This window comes from Drosophila sechellia, chromosome 3R (assembly GCF_004382195.2).
Source record: "Drosophila sechellia strain sech25 chromosome 3R, ASM438219v1, whole genome shotgun sequence".
NCBI lineage: Eukaryota > Metazoa > Arthropoda > Insecta > Diptera > Drosophilidae > Drosophila > Drosophila sechellia.
In genome coordinates this window covers 4224867-4243952 of record NC_045952.1, presented here as the reverse complement: position 1 = coordinate 4243952, position 19086 = coordinate 4224867, and the positions used below count along the sequence as shown (strand labels likewise).

The following is a 19086-nucleotide window of genomic DNA, read 5'->3' as shown; positions in this document are numbered from 1 at the left end:
CACTGGCGAGCGGACGTACACTTCGCTTCGATTTGTCCGCCTGTGTTTTTTGTAACGGCCACGGAAGTGCATTTCTGGTGTTCTCGTAAATTCTTTGTGCTCCATCGAAAAGGTGGTGGAAAGTGTGGCTAAAACGGGAAATCGGGAGACGCCGAAACGCCATTAGCTCCAATTGCACGTCGCCGATTTTCCAATTGTTTGTGTGCATGTGTTTGTGTGCAAGCGAAAAAGTGCAAGTGTGCGAAACTGCAATGCACATCCGTATCGAGTTTTCTTGATTTCCCCATAAAAAGACGGAAAAACAGTGCAACGTCTTCGAAAGTGCAGCCGTGTTTGTATGGATAAACGGACCTACCTGGCCACCAGGTGAGTTCCCCAACCAGACCGACCAGTTTACGCCGGCACTCCAATTGGAAGAACGAGAATATGGACGAGAATAGGGTCGAGAATAAGTAGGTGCACGAGCACCCAAGTTGGAATTAAACGTAGAACTCAAGCCAGACGCACATACCCCCACACTCACGCACACACCCTTACGCCTGTATACACACATGTTCTTGTCAACAGCTGAGTTGTTGCTGCTCCACAGCTGTATTGCGTTGCGATAACGGCACCCGGAGTATGGAAATGACAGCTGTCCCTGTCTGCCCCCCTCCCCTGGTGCTATCCTCTTCTGGCGCACTGCGGCTAGAGCGAGCGAACCGGGATCTTTCTTTGTATGTGTGCACTGTTATTGTTTTGGGGTGCAAATTATCGATGTCGATGCTGCGATACTTATTACTTGGGAATAAAATTTCTACTTCTATAGAATAGAATTCTATAGAATTATTAATGAAATTTAATGATCTTCTAAGCATAGATTGCAAGTAAATAGCAACTCATAAATAAGTATCCACTTTGTATTCATTTTTACTCATATACTAATAGTTTATTTTAACATAACAAAAGGATTTAAACGCGATTCCAAACAATTCGTTCTGGGAATTGGCTGAAAACCTATTCGTGTACCTCTTTCTTTTGATCTTAGCAGACCATCTGCGATATAGCACTGAATAATGACTCCTCACGTGTCAAAGGGAACTCGCCCCACGTTATTTATAATATTTTGTAGCTCTGCTTTTGCTATTTCGGCTGTGAGCTGCGTGCACCGTCGAAAAGGTCAGACGTGGGCTGATGTATGACAGCGATAAAGCGGGTCAAGATTGAATAAAGCCCAAAAGGGTGAATCGAGGTAAATAGTGTGGGGTTGACGATGCTAATAATGGCAGTAGTACTGGAGTTAAAGATTGACGTATTTTTTGTTTGTTTGTATGTCGTACTGATATCTATACCGAGAACATTTCCCTTTTCCTTTCCCTGCCAACCGAACTCTTATGCCTGGTTATTTACCCGCTCGAATTTAGTACACATTTCCGCTAGGTGTGTGTTTTTCACTCTCCACATCGAGAATTTTTTGCTTTCTTAAATAATTACTGCTGTCATGTGCTTCTTAGATATTCGAGTGAGTCAACGTCAACGAGCTCAAAGTTAAATGAAATCGGACACAGCACTATTAGTTCTGTTTAAGGTACAGGCATTTAAATGATAAACAACTCGGTCTATAGATAAACGAAGGTATTGATTAGGCCTACAGAGCTATGATAAAAGAGCTCTACGTAAAATACGGCCAATTAACTCCCACGTTTCAAGTTAACCGAGACTTGATGTCATCAATCTTATCGATCCTATACTTGTATAGAATATACTAAATAAACGTTTGTATCTGTAGTGCTGTCCAGTTTTGTACAACGTGTCATGAGGCGGGTACAAATTGGCGAGATATAGCCCAAGTCTATACATCCACATAGGGTACTAAAGCACTCGAATGTTATTGTTTGAGTTGCCGATAAGCCAGTGCAGACTAGAGGGCGAAAAACGAGAGGTTTTCACGAAATAAGTACAAAATACAAACCACTTAGCACTCATTTAGGATGACACTTTGTTCCAACAGATCGCTTTCGTGCTTACAGCAATTAGCAGCATGCAAGCAGTTGAGGCTAATCATAATGAATCAGTAACACAAAAGGGCTTGTTTTAATTAATCAACATTTATTATTCCATTACAGCCCAGGGGAAATTGTTTCGATTTCCCCGTGTTCCGCTTTTTTTTAGCACCATTTGCACCGATTTGTACCTCAATTTGGTACTAAATATGCACATATTTTATTAAATTTATAAATCAACGCATTGCCCGAGGTGCCCCATGTTTCTGTCTGCTTCTCTGTTCTCGGTTGAGTGGCATTTGAGTTCATCAGATTTGTTTTATGAATGATTTGCTCTCACAAGTGGGAGATGAGTATTTGTTTACTTTAAATATATATGTGGGTATTTTGTTGTTGATTTGTTTCTAATTTATGAAGAACATGCTTGTGTTATTCCATCGAGAGTGTAGAATTAAAAGTTAATTGAATTCTGGCATTCAAAACGGGAAAGTATGCCAATAAGCAAGTTCTATAAATGGTGTGAGGAATGGTCATTGGTCTGTGAATGTAAGCCAAATTCTACCTCATGAATTAATGATCTAGATATATAAATAAAATTTGGTACTATATAAATCTAAAATTTCAAAGTTGAACATAGTATAATGCTGCAAGCAAATTAATTGTCAAGCGAAGGCAGCTAATTAGCCAGAAAGAAACAAAAGAAAACGAATAAAACTATTATTACCATTACGGCTAATTGCAGTTATATTCATTGCCAAGGCTAATATACTTCTAAAGCCAAGTTTTCTGTTTGCAAGCAATATATCTTAGGTACCTGCCCAAAATTATTAAACAAAAAATGTGGCTAGCCATACTTAGCATAGCTAACTCAAAAGCGGGTCTCCTCCGTCAATGTCAAGATTCAAAGCTAGGAAATGCGACTTTGGCCAGCCTGCAGCTCGGGTGCAAATGTGGGCAAGGTCCGAGGTGGTTTGTTTTAATGCCAGATTATGGCCAACAGCCGGTTATTGCAGTCTGGCCAAGATCTCTCGAGCGATTCAAGGCGAAGGTCGCCGGCTGCACGCAACTCGACCGGGCAGAACTTGTTTTCCAAGTGCCACGGAATCGACTACAGCTTCCTGGTCCGCTTTTTTTTTGAGTCCGATTCTGAGACCCATTTTGCGTGCTCTGGGTGCCGTCGGTGATCGTCGTTGACCTTGGGGCGATTCGTCGCTCATACGCCGCGTGAGACGGGCTTTGTTGGCTTGTTGGTGCGAGTTCTGCTTTCGGGCACTGAAATGCGTGCGACTCTCCAATTAGCAACAACACAGTCTGCCTCGCTAGTCAGCTAACTAAAGAGTATTTTGCATAAGTTAGTCATTTTTGAAGGTGTTTTTGGCACTGTTCTCCGCTGTTGTGAAATATAGAGAGATTCATTTGTTCAAGAACTCTGCTCGGAGATGTTTATCCCATTGTTTAGAGATGTTTGTATTGAATTCTCTGGAGCTTGCTGGCTTTCTTTCGCTTTGGCCAAGTTCAAAGCAATTGTTCATTGTTAGTAAATGAGGTGCCGTAAAGTTTACGATCGGAACGTGAATTGAGTTCAGAACCAGTTTGGTTCTGGCTGAGTGCGCCATGATTCACACTGCAGTTGTTGAGTACTTTAAGAAGTATTTTATAACTTTTGCTTCTGCCACGTTCATCTCGATCTTTGTTTATTTAAAACTGACGACGCTTTTCACTGCCCAAAGCCTCCAAAACTGCAATCAAAAGTTCATTCAACTCATTTTGGCTGCTATCTACTGCATTGTACGTTTGGTTTTCCCCTCCCATTGAGTGGCATACAATTTAAACCAGTTTCTTACACTTGCGCATTTTCCTGGTTGCTCAGTTCAGCGAGCTATGAACACGAATCGCGCAATGTACATACGTATAAAATGTATAGCTATAATTTCTGAACATGTGCAATTATCTGCCATTGAACACCCACCAACAAAGGCAAATAGAACCCTTTGAGAAGTATTTCAAAACCTATTTTGCAAGGGGAATTGGCCGCGATTTGATTGAGGTTCATAAACGATTTATTTTTGGTAGAAGCCAATCCTTAAAATGTTTTTCGTTATATTAATTTATGATTGCAACACTTGTTCATTGGAGTCTTATCGGAATTACTGGCATTTTAATTACCAGCGATTATTTTTTATCGGTTTATGAATCATAAGCGAACTTATCATTTAAAATACTTTAAGCTCAGGCTAAAAAAATATGTGTGCAGTGAGTTTGTTGCGATATTTTGCCAGCTGGTTTATGATACATTTGCACAATTGGCTTTGCTATTATACAAGTATAATGGCCACATCAATTATTCATCATTATCCTAAAAATGAGTCGTTATCTCGTAGTTACAGTGTTATTTTATTTTTGATAACTTTATGGTCAGTGAACCATAAACTCATAGAATGAAACTTTTATTTTTTTAATTTTCTGTGTTTTCCTTCAAAAATATTCACGAGTCTATGCTAATGACAAAAACCATCAGATGCGGAGAACCGTGGCAGAGGTTTGAAAATGACTCCGTGCGGTTGATTGAGTCTGTCACAGTCCCCTCTGCGTTTTCCGTTCAATTTTCATCATCGACACCTCTCCGTAAGTAATTAAGAGTTGAGGGGCCCACCTCTACGTGAACTGCTAAAGTCACAAAGGCCGAACATCGAAGGGAAAGAGAATGGAGCGTCGTAACTCAGATTTATTGTGAGGAGCAACTACCGACCCCCAACTCCACTGCCTCCTCCACTCATTCATTTTGTTACTGCGATTTTAAGTACAGTCAGGCTTGCTTAAACCAAATCTGTCAGTATAGTACTTCTTCAAGTTGAACTTACCAAACACAAAGAAGTGAAGAAGTCGTCTTTGATCATGTGCGCCATAATATGAAAGCTACTTTGAATCGAGACTATCTTCTTTGTTATAATTTCGCACCCCTTTTCTAAGGGTACAAACAAAGGGTATAGTTTCTTTTTGAGTTTGTGCTGATGAAGTTTCACTGCATATCTAACTGAAACCTGTTTTCTTCTCTTAGTACCGACAAAGCGTACGCCATAGCGGGAGACGGAGACGAGGGCCAGTCAAGATGACGCAGACCAAGCAGCCAGCAGGGCGGTCGTCTACCTCGGCCGGGGATTTCGTGGCACCCGTTAGCTCCACTAGTGCCTCCAAGTTCACGCCCTGCTCCGCCTCCGCCCACGATGTTCTGCTGAACAACTTCCAGCTAAAGAAGAAGAGCCACAGGGTGCTGCTACACGGGCAGCAGTTGGTGTGGGAGCGTCTGCAGAAGATCAAACAGTCGCCCCAAGGAAACGAAGCCAAGGCACCGTTGCCGCCGGACTCGCCCGCTCAACCAGTCGGAATCTGCTCTTATGGGCCACAAAGCCACGTGCTCCACTTGGACGACGTGGTTAGCATAAGGAGCGGGGACACCAAGGCGAGCTCCCTCAAACCGCCTTCGCCGCCAGGCTCGGAACGCAGTTCAGGATGCAGTGGCGATGCTGCGCCAGGGAAGCCAACCAGTCAGTACCTGACCATCAACTATGCCATGAGGCTGAGCAAGTCCCAAACGGATTGCAATCGGTGGGAGCTAAGGAGACTCACCTTCTTCAACTCGGATCCCTACATAGTGAGGCAGTGGGACCAGGAGCTGCAAATCCGCCTGCATAGCTCCTCCCCCACACGGATGCGAGTGCGCCGCCTTTTGGTCTTTATAAACCCCTATGGAGGTCGCAAGGCGGGAGCTCAGACCTATGAGCGCCATGTGAGACCTATTTTCCAGCTCGCCGGCGTGGACGCCACGTGCATCACGACTCAGAGGGCAAACCAAGTGAAGGACATACTTCTGAGCCATGATCTGGGAGTATACGATGCGGTTTGCTGCGTAGGAGGCGATGGCACCGTAGCAGAGGTCATCAACGGACTGATATTCCGGCAAATGCGGGAGCTGGGACTGGACGAACAGCAGCCACCATACATTCCGAGGCCGGCTCTGCCAGTGGGCGTGATTCCCGCCGGCAGCACCGACACCATAGCCTATAGTATGCACGGCACGGCGGATGTGAGGACAGCGGCCATCCATGTGATTCTGGGCCAGCATCGGGGCCTGGATGTGTGCAGTGTGAGCAATGGCCAGTCCCTGCTCAGATTCTGTGCCAGTGTCCTGAGCTACGGGTACCTGGGCGATGTGGCAGCCCAGAGCGAGAACTACCGCTGGATGGGACCGCGCCGGTACGAGTACAGTGGCGTCAAGGCCTTCCTGAATAATCGCGGCTATGACGCCGAACTGAGAATGCTGGAAGAGCCCGATCTTCTACTGACCACGCCGCTGGAGGACGTTCCGCAGAGTCCGGACAGCGTGTGCTCGCTGGGAGAGTCAGTGCCATCTGTCTGCTATGCCAATTGCCAGCGCTGCAGCTTCGCTAGCAGCATACAGGAGCAGCGATCTTCATTGTTCATCCAAGAGGAATCCAGAGAGGCGGAGCGCAGTCAGCAGGTGGAAACGGAGGACTCTCATCTATCCGCCAGTGAAGCTGCACTGCTGAGGCCGCGTCCGCGTCCAGACAATCTTCGATTGCCCACTGGCTCCATTTCATCAATGAGGAACCTCGGCAACGATCAGTGGAAGGTTGTGCGGGGTAATTTCTTTATGATCTGCGGCGCGAACATCACCTGCGCCTGCGCCAGGAGTCCCAACGGCATTTCCCGTTACAGTCACTTGGGTGACGGTTGCCTGGATCTGATTCTTGTGAAAAAGACCTCACTGCTCAATAACGTGCGATTTCTGCTCAATACGGCGGGAAGAAGCGGTGATATTGTAAGTACTAACTACTGCAACTATTCAACTTTCACATCCAAAAGAAATTTCCTTTATAAGAGCCGTCCATTTCCTTTGACGTCCACCAAGTTAGGATCGTAGAAAACAAATAAGTATTTAAAAAACATTTCCCATTGCAGCGCAATTTGCCGTTTGTAGAGGTATATCGCACAAGGGAATTCCGGTTCAGAACATTTTCTGCCAGCGAGGAGGACTACAGCTTGGCTGGGTCTTGTCAGCCGATTACACCGCCTGAAGAAATGGCCGCCCACTCCTCCTCGACTGAGTTTTCCAGCTGGAACTGTGATGGAGAGGTTGTGACCGACCTGGACATAACCATGCGGTGAGTTAGTTGTACCCTTATCTCCAATAAATCGCGCATTAACTGTTCCGTGTCTTGCAGATCGCATTGTCAGCTCATCGAGGTCTTTATGCGGGGTCCCCATTCCTACAGCAAGCCCCTCAAGGGCGGCACCACGCCCACAACCCCAGCCAGCTCTAGCGACAATGTTTACTGCTGCTGCAAGGACTAGAAGCTTTAACCCCATAGAATTAGCATCAATCGTTGGCCGTGACATGTAGCTCTTAGTTTTTCGTAGGGTATCCTTATTCGTATATGTATCGTGTTAAAGAGCGGGTCTCCCCGTCATTGTTTTAAGCATAGCTCAACAAAGCAACTGATATTATCGACTGTATTATGGCATCTGAAAGATGCGGCAGCAACCGAAACATTCCCCTCGGATGCATTATGCACATACCTATATATTTACAAATTGTGTACTGGTATACTGGCAATAAAAATGTGTTTATATGTATTCAAATTATAAATCCATATTATTAATTTATAATAATAATAGTTATTATATTATGATCAAAAACAACTTTAATACGGAACATGTGCGTTGTCTCCACCAATATGAATACAAACAGAAATTACTTGGCCTTTGAGGTATCAGCAGGAGAACCTTATTCCGCATAAAAAGCTATGGGAAATCGCCATGCGAAGCGAAAGTGAGATATTGGATTACTAGATTGACCAGGATTATTTCCAAGCGGCAGTTTCATTTATTTCTCTCGGTTCTCATTGAACGCCTTAAAATAAAGTAAAGCAAATGCTCATTATATGTCAACTGAACATATGTTTAGTTTCAAGGAGTAGTAAATACCGTAGAAGCAACGGGTATACATGAGTCTTAATCCTAATTGAGTGAAAAGTTCTGAAATTTCTTTCTCATCTTTTTTTTATACAATAGCAATTGATTTGTATTAGCAAACGAGGATTATAAAGACAAAGTTAAAAAAAATGTTCTGCACAGGTAGCGTGGTTTTTATTGTTTTATATTTCGGTTAACATCATCATTTAATAAAACGATAAAAAGTAATCAATTAAAGTTCAAATTAATTTCATTCGAAAGGTGTGACCAAACTAACAGTGTATTCATCTTTGGTATGTCTGGTATTTTTAGGTACCGTAGGCCGACATTGGTATTGCCGCCCGCTCACAGTCTGTCCACACTGCGCTGACTCTTGATATTATTTGTGCCCGTCATTCTCCGGCAGCGACAAACATTTCAAAGTTTCGCACTATTCCAGTCTCCGAATAAATTACCATGTTGAACAACTACAACAGCCTGGCACAGCCCATGTGGCAGAACGGACCCGCTCCCGGCGCGTTCTACAACTTCACGGGCGGACAGACGCCGGTCCAGCAGCTGCCGCGCGAGCTGACCACAGTGGGACCCTATGGAACCAAGCACAGCACGTAGGAACTGGAAATATCTTGTAGATGTACCACTTGTTTATACACCTTTTCCTATTCCGCAGTGCTTCCAGCACCACGGGCACCTCCGTGCTGGGCATTCGCTACGATTCAGGCGTGATGCTCGCCGCCGACACCCTTGTGTCCTACGGATCCATGGCACGCTACCAGAACATTGAGCGCGTCTTCAAGATAAACAAGAACATCCTGCTCGGCGGCAGCGGCGACTTCGCTGACATCCAGTCCATCAAGCGCAACATCGACCAGAAGATGATCGAGGACCAGTGCTGCGACGACAACATTGAGATGAAGCCCAAGTCCTTGGCCAGTTGGATGACCCGTGTGCTCTACAACCGTCGTTCGCGCATGAACCCCCTCTACATTGACGTGGTTGTCGGCGGCGTGGACAACGAGGGAACTCCGTACCTGGCCAATGTGGATCTCCGTGGACGCTCCTACGAGGACTACGTGGTGGCCACTGGTTTTGCCCGCCATCTGGCCATTCCGCTGGTCCGTGAGAAGAAGCCCAAGGACAGGGACTTTACCGCCGTAGAAGCCTCCGAACTGGTAAGTAACTTCAATCTCTGATGTGGACTATTTATTATTTAACTACCATTTCTCTTATATTCTAGATCCGCACATGCATGGAGGTGCTTTACTACCGCGATACTCGTAACATTTCCCAATACACTGTGGGCGTATGCAGCGTCAACGGATGCGGCGTGGAGGGGCCCTTCCAGGTTAACGAAAACTGGACATTCGCCGAAACCATTAAGGGATACTAGAGTCTCCGATTCTGAATGAACTTAGTTTAGGTCTAGCTCGGCGGTTTTGCATTGAAAAACCACTTCTCTAAGGATATGTGGTTACATGATTTATTAAAAATAAATGTGTCTGAAAATAATACGTATAAAGTTCTGGTAATTATATGCAAAGGGCGATGGTGTGATAAAAACTATCTTGGAGTCAATCTTTCGTCTTGTAGCTGCGTATCAGTTCTGAAAGAACCAAAAATAGGCATCAAACTAAAGCCGAGAGGAGTTTGTCTACCTTGAACTCACTTTTACGGTCTAACGTTCCTTATTTTTCCAAATTAAAACCTCAATTATTTTTATTTCAGTGTATTTGTTGGTTCATTCCTCCCGCTATTTACCTTATTAATTAAAATACAAGCACACCTGCCAAAAATATTTTGGTTACATAATTTAATTAACATAAAATCTGGCTAAATATACAGATAATCAATTTGATCCAAAGGGGAATTTCGCAAAGGATAACTGCTTGGAATACGTGTCTTAAGTCGCCCATGCTCCTTCTACTCTCCGCCAGCTGCAAACCGACCCCCTTGTTAGTTTAGCATGGTGTGCCTGTCGTAGATGTGGCGTCGCTGCTCGCGCACCTGCCGTTTCCACTTGTCCTGCTGGTGGCCCACACGATTGAGGACATTGGCTCTGGCACTGAGCTCCTGGTTGTTGACGGCTGGCATGGGCGGCGTTGGTTCGTCCTGGTTAGAAAGGGGTGGAGAAATTTGGAATTAGTCTAGGTGATCCAAGATCTGGCTGCGTTAGTTAGTGTCTTAATGAAGTGTGGGTTATAAAGTTAACAAAATCTAAAACGCAAAATGAAACAAAGGGGGTTGTGGAAATTAAAATCTATTCAAAAGAGTGGTGCTTCTTTATTGCCAACTAGTTGAGCCGCATCGGCATCAACATCGTCATCTTCATCATCTTCGCCTTGGGCTGTAACTAGGAGGCTATACTGAATGCCCTTGTATCTAGAAAGCTTGTTATGTACATCTTCGTTGGTGTGCTCCTGGTAGTTCGCCTTCACTCGCTTATTCAGCAACGGGTCCAGGCACATCAGGAAGAGCATGTATATCACTAAAATGGAGATGATCCAAATCACAATAATGACCACGACCTGGATAGAGAAGAGAGCTGGTTAAGTACGGACGGCTTTTGCACACTCGAATGGGCCCACCTTTATCAGCGTCGTATTTCTCGCCACATGGGAGCACTTGCACTCGGCGCAGATGGGCAGCTCCTTGCCATTGGCATCCAAGCGGGGCAGCAGGGCACCGGCACAGACGCTGAAATGGTAACGTTAAGCAGGTTGTTAAGAACACCATCTTAATAAAAGAACAACTGAAGTGTAGCTCATTGATAGGAATCAGGATGCCTTATACATTTATCATTGCTTCAGCTGATTCTTATGAAACCTTCGAAAACAACGAATTCATTATTCGAATAAATTATTCAGTAAAAGTGCAGTGCCACTTTTAAAACTGCTCAAATTGACTATGCTTTAAGTTTCCAGATTTGGTTACTACATCCGGCAACTTCCGCCAGTGCACTGCCACTTACCACTCGGTTGTGCTGCTGGAATTGGAAGAACTTTTGCCTGGCGCAGCGGACACAGGCTGGCCGATGACCTTTGCCGGAGGGGCCGCATTGGCAGCTGGAACTTGTTTGGCTGGTGGAGCTGCAGCCGCTGGAGCTGCAGGTGCAGCCACTGGAGCTGCAGGTGCAGCCACTGGAGCTGCAGGTGCAGCCACTGGAGCAGGTTGAGCATTGCTGTTGTTGTTGCTGTTGGTGCCGATCGCTGGCAATGTCTGCGCCGCAGTCTCAGCCTTTGTTGATTGTTGGGGGGAATGCGAGTGGATTAGTGGGGCAGTCACGGGATGTGGCTAATTTGGCTTCTTACCCATGTCACGCCAACCAAATAACATATCGCCAAAAGCACCGCGTAGACGACCAGGCGCTTGTGTGCCATTAATTTTTCTTTAATTTCAATTTTCCTCAGTTTTCTTGCGTTTTATTGGAGAAAATTTCCTTGCAATTTCGCAGAGTGACCGCACTTGACTGGTGCACAGAAAATACTAACAAATTATCGTTCACCGAACTAGTTCCTTTTGGTGCACTTAATTTTAAGGCTAATATTAAAAAACATATTTAATAAATAAATACTTCTTTCATGATGCATTTTATTTAATTTTTAATCAATAAAGAAATGAGTTTCTTGACGTAGCATCAAATATGAGATGTCAAATTCGGAAAATGCTTTCTGAAAAAACTAACCATATTTTTCCTCTTTTCAACATTTAATAAATATATCAAGCTTAAAGTTTTCGTTTATAGAATAAGTTACAGCAACACCCAGCTTATTACAGTATTATTTTGTTTATTATTTTGTGGTGAGTCCATAATTTGGATTTTACCGCCGCCTGGTCACACCAGCACCGTCAAAAAAACCAATTGTTTGCGTGTTCAACGCTGATTTCAACCGTAATTGCCGGCACAGATTGACTGACTTAGGTCCACGGGTTAGGATAGGATAACTAGAGCAGGACACGATGCAGCACGCACTACTTCTTACAGGACTGGCGCTGATGGGCAGCATTTCCAGGGGAGCCGGTAAGTTGCGACCTGAAGCAAGTCGCGTCTATGTGGTCTTCTGTGATTGGCCGCCCCGCTTCTTGAACCTTTCGTGGCCATCGTTAATGCTTATCTTGTATTCCATCTTGACCCTGCTGGAAACAGCCACAGAATCCAACGTGGTCACCTGCGGCTCCATCCTGAAGCTGCTTAACTCGGACTACGCCTTCCGCCTGCACTCCCACGACGTCAAGTACGGATCTGGGTCCGGGCAGCAGTCGGTGACGGGCGTGGAGCAGAAGGAGGACGTGAACAGCCACTGGGTGATCAAGGCGCAGACCGGCGAGCTGTGCGAAAGGGGCGAGCCCATCGCCTGCGGATCCACCGTGCGACTGGAGCACCTGTCCACCAAGAAGAACCTGCACTCGCACCACTTTTCGTCGCCGCTCTCCGGCGAGCAGGAGGTGTCCGCCTACGGAACGGACGGACTGGGCGACACTGGCGACCACTGGGAGGTGGTCTGCTCCAACGAGAACTGGATGCGCACTGCCCACGTAAGGCTGCGCCACATCGACACCGGCATGTACCTGGGCATGTCCGGCCGCTCCTACGGCAGACCCATCTCCGGCCAAATGGAAATCGTTGGCGTCCACAAGCCGCAGCACGGAACGCGCTGGACCACGGCGGAGGGCCTTTTCATCGTGCCCAAGGAGAAGAGCTCAACGAACGAGGAGTACGCCCACTCGGAGCTGTAGTGCTCCTAAGGGAATCGACTGCTGCAGTTTCGTACTACTATTAGTTCTGTAATTTATAACTTAGTTGAATTTTTATTGAATACCCAAAAGCAAACCATGAAATTAAAATTATTTAAACTCAGGGTACTTCGAAACTTTCAGATTTGCTTTCGTCGAAAGTTATGTGTTCTATCGTAAGTACCACTCTAAATGCCATTCATTCTGCTTATACTAGTTTGTGTCAAAGCATTGCAAAAAAAAGGGGCGTATATAAAGCCCCTTTTATGGTAGAGAAACCTCTGTGACAATCTAACTTTACTGAAATATTCTAGAACTTTGATTTATTGTCTGTCAGTGGCAGTGGTACAATTGCCTTATTGTACATAAATATATAATTTTATATTTCAAACGGGTACTTTGCAATGGTACTCTTTCTATAATACAAATGTATGTATTTCAGGTAGTGCTGAACAAATGCTGAGATGTAAGACATGCGTAGGTTGCCAAGTGCTGCGAGTTCGTGTCACTTTTCTACTAGGAAAAACTCATTGACGATTAAGACTGATTGTGATTGGCGGAAAACACTCAGCGTGAGTGTAGAAGGTTGATATCTTTGAACTCCCATCCAATAGAAGGTAACCCATGCCGTTTTGGCAGCACTTTAGCTTGAAGCTCGCGAAGTATCCTTGCAGATGCAGCCGTAGGGCGTCACTCGCATTTCGCGAAAGGTGCTCCCCAGTCCTTCGGATGTTTTTGTTTGCATGCATAAAACAATGGGGCTTATCCCGAACATACAAGCTATGTAAATACATTTAGCCATTGCTCGCGGTTTCCGCTCCCTTGCTGCCCCGATATCGTCACGTCCATTATCTGCTCGTCTGTTTTGTGTTTCTTTTGTTTGGGGCATTGTCAACGCTGCTCATCCTCCGGGCCATGTCCTCATCCTCCGCTGCCTCTGCCTCCGCCTCCTTCCCATCACCGTAACCCCAACTGATTGTGGGCCCAGTAAGGTCAAAGTGTTAGCAGACCCAACCCAGCGCACAGTCGTTTATAGATTCTCATAATCGGGTTGTCCTTGTAACCATTTGGCACAAATAAGAAATGGAAACAAGGATACTCGTTCTACTCGTCCGATGAGCGATGTTGCCCCCAGCAAGAAATCTTTGGAACGATCCACCATCTGAAGAGAATCCTCAACTCAGTCATTTCCTGTAAACACTGCTTTACGATGCAAATACTGGAAGTACACAGCCTTAAATTTTGTGTGCACTATTTCTGATTGGAATTTTGATTGGAATCATTTTCGACTGTCAATAAAATGTCATAAATAGCATATATGGAAAGAATAAAGCTGTCAACGATGTCATTTTACCACAACATAGTATCGGAGAGTATTCAACACTATAGTTTTTATAACCATTTGAGCATATTAAACTTTGTATTGTGAACCAAATGTTTTTAATGGGCTTAGTATATAAATCTTCTTCATTTTGTTTATATTGCTAGAGGAATGAACGTGTTAACATTATATACAATCCTTTAAAATTGATCAGTTAGCGCACAATTTAATGCAACATAATGGGCTTATGTGTTTAATGAAATCGGCATTGCTGCCACATGCTGTGGCAACATACCATTTAATATCACGTCAATTATCCCTTACAGGTGTTGATAACTTCCGTTCTGCGCGTTTATTGATTTACCCTTAACGCGTTAACGCCAAACTCACTCATACCCATACCCATACATACATACATATGTATAAGGATGTGTCCCTGCACGCAGGACATCCCCTTTCCATTCCATTGTTAAGCGGCCCATCCTTGTATTCAACGTATCCTTTTGTATTGTGCTTCCTATGTGACCAATAATAAACAGAACATTTTGGGGCGAAGCTACACTATTAAAAATAGACATTAGGCTTAGGTAAGGGATCTATATAGATCGGTATAGATATAGGGAAATAAGCTCATAAGCCAACTAATCAAGTATTTCCTAATCCAATTGCGAAACTATTCGGCATTTAATATTGATGGGTCTTACTGCAAATAAAACTTAAAATTCTGACCCCTTTCTCTCCATGCATCAATGTGCAAGTGTATAGCAATCCTATGATAATAAATATAATATATGTAAAAGGGAAATGTTTTCCCTTATCGATTTCTCTTAATCGACAGCGGGCAAAGTTTAAAGCGCTTAAAACAGGGGAAGGGACTCGATGCTTGAGTGACTGACAGATTGACACAAAATGTTCGAATGCTGCGATGTTTGTTCGTTTGCGAGTGTGACGCCTGTCCCTCTGCCGCACAATTCCAAACGAAAAGTACGTTGTGTACACGGACGAGTGGCAAAACGCCAAACATCACACAGTGGTTCCAAAGACATTAGAATAAGTACGGGACCGAGTTCGGGATTAGTACGGGACCAGTACATAAAGTTATATAAATATATTATGGAATATAGATTATGGATAGATTTTAGTTGATTGATCGATGGAAATTTCACAGCGATCACGACGAGCAGAGATCAAAGTCCAACCCTTTTGGCCGACGATTTGAATGATCCTTACTGCTTTCTGCCTAATTCGCTAATTCTATTGTGAATAATTAGCATTTGCTGCCATTGGAAAAAAGCCAGAATTGTCGACGTGAAAATAGCCAGGTGGGTCCGCTCAGCTTTGCCACACGCCTTTTAAGCCTCCTCTCCAACCCTCGCCCCCTTTTCGCCTGTCTGTCTCTCTGTTGTCGTCTCCAGTGGCCGTTATTGCTGGCGTTGCGCATTCGCCCCGTTGCTCCTGGTCCGCCCCTGCCTCCCTCTCGCTCACTCTCACTCGTGGCCCCTCCTACGCACTTAACATTGAAAACCGAAAACAAGCCCCCAAGTGGCCAGAAAGGCGTGCCATCCGCCAAAAAGAAGAACAAACGCCGTCTCTCTGCGCCCGCGCAGTGCGCAAGTTCACGGGAAGAGGCGAGAAAGACAGTCTTAAATTTATGGCGCATACCTATGGAATCGTGATAGTGAAAGTTTGAAGACAACAACAATCGTTCCTAAGTTTTGAAGTTCACAGCGGGCCTTTTAGACACGACAGGCGACCCTAACAGTATGCAACACTCTTTTACAGACACTGTTGGAAAAGGCGAAAAAATGGGGAACATGTTTCGAAGAGCGAACATATTTGTGTTTTCCATCGGCGGTTTATTTTCTAAATGCGCCATTTAAAATAATTATACTTGAATAGAATTGTAGAAACTCAAATAAATATGTACAATAATCTGGGTCAAGCTAATTTATTTGGGTTTTTTTGTACTATTTTTTTGCCGTGTAAAGCACTTAACATCTGTAGGTTGATTAAAAAATATGAAAGAAAAGTTATTATAATTACAAATTTGGCAAAACAAGATAAAAGATACTTTTCGTAAAAACTACCGATTGAGTTATAATAATTTTAAATAATTTCAAATTTGTGAGTCAAATATCATAAAAATAATTTTAGAAAAAGATGCAGAGGCTCTGTTAAAAGCGCCGGACTAAAAAAAATGTTTGCCCCGAAAGAGCGGAAAGAGAGAGTTGCTCCCTCTCTCTTTTGGCCATGTATTTCGGCCCTGTTGGCTGGAGCGACGTAAATACCGTTAGCACAGTACATCGTGGACAGTTGAGCGTGCAAGTTTGGGCAACCAGAAGCGCCTGCCGATTCTATCAGAAAGGCCAACAAATACAAATCAAAACAGAGAAAAAAGAGCCAAGAATTGTAAGCCCGAGGTTTTTCCCAAAAAAAAACCAAAATGGCAGCCCAATAAGCTCGAAAAACGCTTAGTAACGAATACGGTATTTAGTTTTGGCCAGTTCGCACAGTTTTTTCGGTTCCCCAGCTGTGTGTTACATAAATCTCAGTGCTTGTGTGAGTGTGCGAGAAGAGAGTGCTCATGTGTGTGTGTGTGCGACTAACAGCGACAGCAGCTAAGAAAATATAAAAAGCTGCCAAAAATTATAGAAAAGCAACTCCCCGATTTCGATATATCCTTTGTGTGCTTAGTCAATTGGGCCCGAGCCCAAAAGCAGTTTCGGTGTCAATTACGAGAAAGTTACTACCAAAAGTATATTACGCATACGCAGCGGTGTCTGAGGTACACGCACTCAGAAAGCAGCCAAGAAGCAACCAGTCGAAGCAATGTAAGCCGAATGAAATTCAAAATCTTGTTTATTTTCTCCAATTTAGTAAAATGTCTAGAAGTTCCCATTTCCCCACTTAATCACTGGGTTAATGGCTACCAACACCGCACTTTATTGGAATCCATCTGTTTTTGGGCCTGACCTCGACCAACCAACCGACTGCCATTGAAACCTGAAACCGCATCGTCTGTTCACTTTTAGCGAGTTTCTGCCATCAGCTGCAACATGTGTAGCAATTTCCCAGCGCTACAATTTCCACAACATTTATCGATTATCGGCGCACACCCACCCAGCCAGCTCCCATTTTCTTTTGGTCAAGTCAATTGCTTGCGAAATTTAATAACCGCACACTTGGCGTTTTGCGTTCTGTTTTGTGCCCCAACTTTGTTAATTTCTTTTCGGACCTTTCTTCGGCTCCCCCGTTTTATTGCTCTTTTCCTTGAGCGTCGCCCACGCAGCTGCTCGTTATTTTCCCTCTTTTCATGTATTTCCGCCGCATTTTCGCCCTTCGCCTGCCACTCCCACTTGCCTCTCGGCATCTCTGGCTCCGCTCCTTGCCACCTTTGTGACCCGAAATGGCCAATATCATCTTGTCGAGGCTCCGGATTGAATATCTTATTGTCGAAGGGGAAATGGTATCCCAAAAGAGTTTGATTGATTTGTTGAGGGCTCCCAAGACGATTATCATCCGTCAATGCAAAGAATAGGTGAGGAATAGGGACCACTTCTAAAGAAAGATCCTTTTACCAATCAGTTTCTTAGTTGATTTTTAAAAATATTATGTAACAAAGGTATTTAAACCTAACAAAGAAACGAAATTTAAATAATTTAAGAATAAGACATAGCCTTATATCCCTAATTTTTTTACAAAACGAAAGGATAGTGAACGCTTTGGTCGATTTCCGCGACTATCTGATATCCTTAGTCAGCTAGCGGGAGTGCGAGGTAGAAATTTTAACATTTTCGTTGGCTTACTTCTTAACAATATAAAAACCTCTTTCAGTTTGAATTTTGTTAGAATTAAATTAATTGCTCCTCATTTTGATTTTCAATTTAAGTGCGTTGAAAGGTATGCAATAAAATGTTTTCTCATTTGCAATAATATTTATTCTTTGAATTTTCAATCAGCTTCAAATGATTGATGGCTGAAAACATGTATAAATCGGATTTGGCCCCAAGCCCGTTATTATATTCTTCGTGTGCATTTTCCTCCCACCCGCTTTTCCGCTGCACACTTTGTGGTCGCCCATTGTTATTACGTATACTGTTTCTGCGTCTAAGCGCGCTTTTTTACCGGGCTTTGTTGACCGCCCAAGACGACGAAGAAGACAAAGTCCCCGTCATTTCCAGCGGTGGCTTTCGTCCTGCCATTGTCCTTGTTGTTCCTCGACTGCTGCAGGACTTCAGCCTAAAGTATCTTAGCCATTTTCCGGTCAGCCATCGCCATTTGAACGGTTTCGTTGGGGAAAGTGGTGGAATTGAAAGGACTTCGCTCGAGTTTCGCTCCAGTTGGGACTATTGCAGTGCCATCACATTACATTACCAAAACTATGAGATTTTTATATCTCCGTAAGGAGCGAGAGAATAACGAAATTGAATGTACTTCATCCGGATTTCTGAAGGGAAATGATCTTTTGGGTTCATTTGAGCATTGATATAATAATATTATAGAGGACAAATTCTTTGTGCGAATGAATGTTAATCAAATGCTGGAAAGGCTAAGAGTGATTGTAAACGTATTCCATTACATCTTCGCATATCCTTAGCCTTCTGCTTTCCTTGCGTCGTCCTGCAAGTTGACATTTTGAATGAATTGATGTATTTAAAGTATTGCTGGTGGTGGTCAAAGCGATGCATTCAAATTGCAAATTGCAGTGCGGTGCTTTTCGTGTTTGCTTGCGGTTTCCACTTCCACATTAAGCGAAATTGAAAGCCATTTGCACAGCCAACAGATTTGCACTTAGTGCAGACATTGCTCAGTGCTTTCAATGGGAATAGATCGGGCTTTGATAGAGAAAGAAGTTAGTTTATTTAAGCCAAGAGTTTTCGCCAATTTAAAACACACGTGACCATATGCAAACAGGTCTGTCTTATATGTATAAAACGACTTTTTTATGAGTACTATTAGTTTACCATAAATACCAAATTATATTTCAGATGAATTGATCAAGAAGCTATATTGTCAGACGTGAAAGTCGTTGACTGGCTCATAAAACCAACTACATAG

At 43.9% G+C, this 19086-nt stretch overlaps 4 protein-coding genes across 4 annotated transcripts; 3 read left to right on the top strand and 1 right to left on the bottom strand.

The window, feature by feature from the left end:
- Positions 1-7: 7 nt before the first annotated feature.
- Positions 8-7646, top strand: LOC6613931 (ceramide kinase). Its single transcript, XM_002038360.2, has 4 exons — positions 8-366; positions 5041-6822; positions 6963-7165; positions 7226-7646. Exons 2-4 carry the CDS (start codon positions 5092-5094, stop codon positions 7353-7355), a joined length of 2064 nt encoding a protein of 687 aa, XP_002038396.1. The 5' UTR covers positions 8-366; positions 5041-5091; the 3' UTR covers positions 7356-7646.
- A 692-nt stretch (positions 7647-8338) lies between these two features.
- On the top strand, positions 8339-9487 carry LOC6613930 (proteasome subunit beta type-4). Its single transcript, XM_002038359.2, has 3 exons — positions 8339-8584; positions 8647-9148; positions 9214-9487. Exons 1-3 carry the CDS (start codon positions 8433-8435, stop codon positions 9364-9366), a joined length of 807 nt encoding a protein of 268 aa, XP_002038395.1. The 5' UTR covers positions 8339-8432; the 3' UTR covers positions 9367-9487.
- A 282-nt stretch (positions 9488-9769) lies between these two features.
- On the bottom strand, positions 9770-11452 carry LOC6613929 (uncharacterized protein CG1161). The gene is made up of 5 exons (XM_032723440.1): positions 11285-11452; positions 10945-11210; positions 10562-10670; positions 10376-10501; positions 9770-10085 (listed from the first exon to the last, which is right to left on the bottom strand). The coding sequence occupies exons 1-5, from the start codon at positions 11351-11353 to the stop codon at positions 9930-9932; spliced, it is 726 nt and encodes a 241-aa protein (XP_032579331.1). The 5' UTR covers positions 11354-11452; the 3' UTR covers positions 9770-9929.
- A 348-nt stretch (positions 11453-11800) lies between these two features.
- On the top strand, positions 11801-12832 carry LOC6613928 (stromal cell-derived factor 2). Its single transcript, XM_002038357.2, has 2 exons — positions 11801-11994; positions 12121-12832. Exons 1-2 carry the CDS (start codon positions 11934-11936, stop codon positions 12708-12710), a joined length of 651 nt encoding a protein of 216 aa, XP_002038393.1. The 5' UTR covers positions 11801-11933; the 3' UTR covers positions 12711-12832.
- Positions 12833-19086: the final 6254 nt, after the last annotated feature.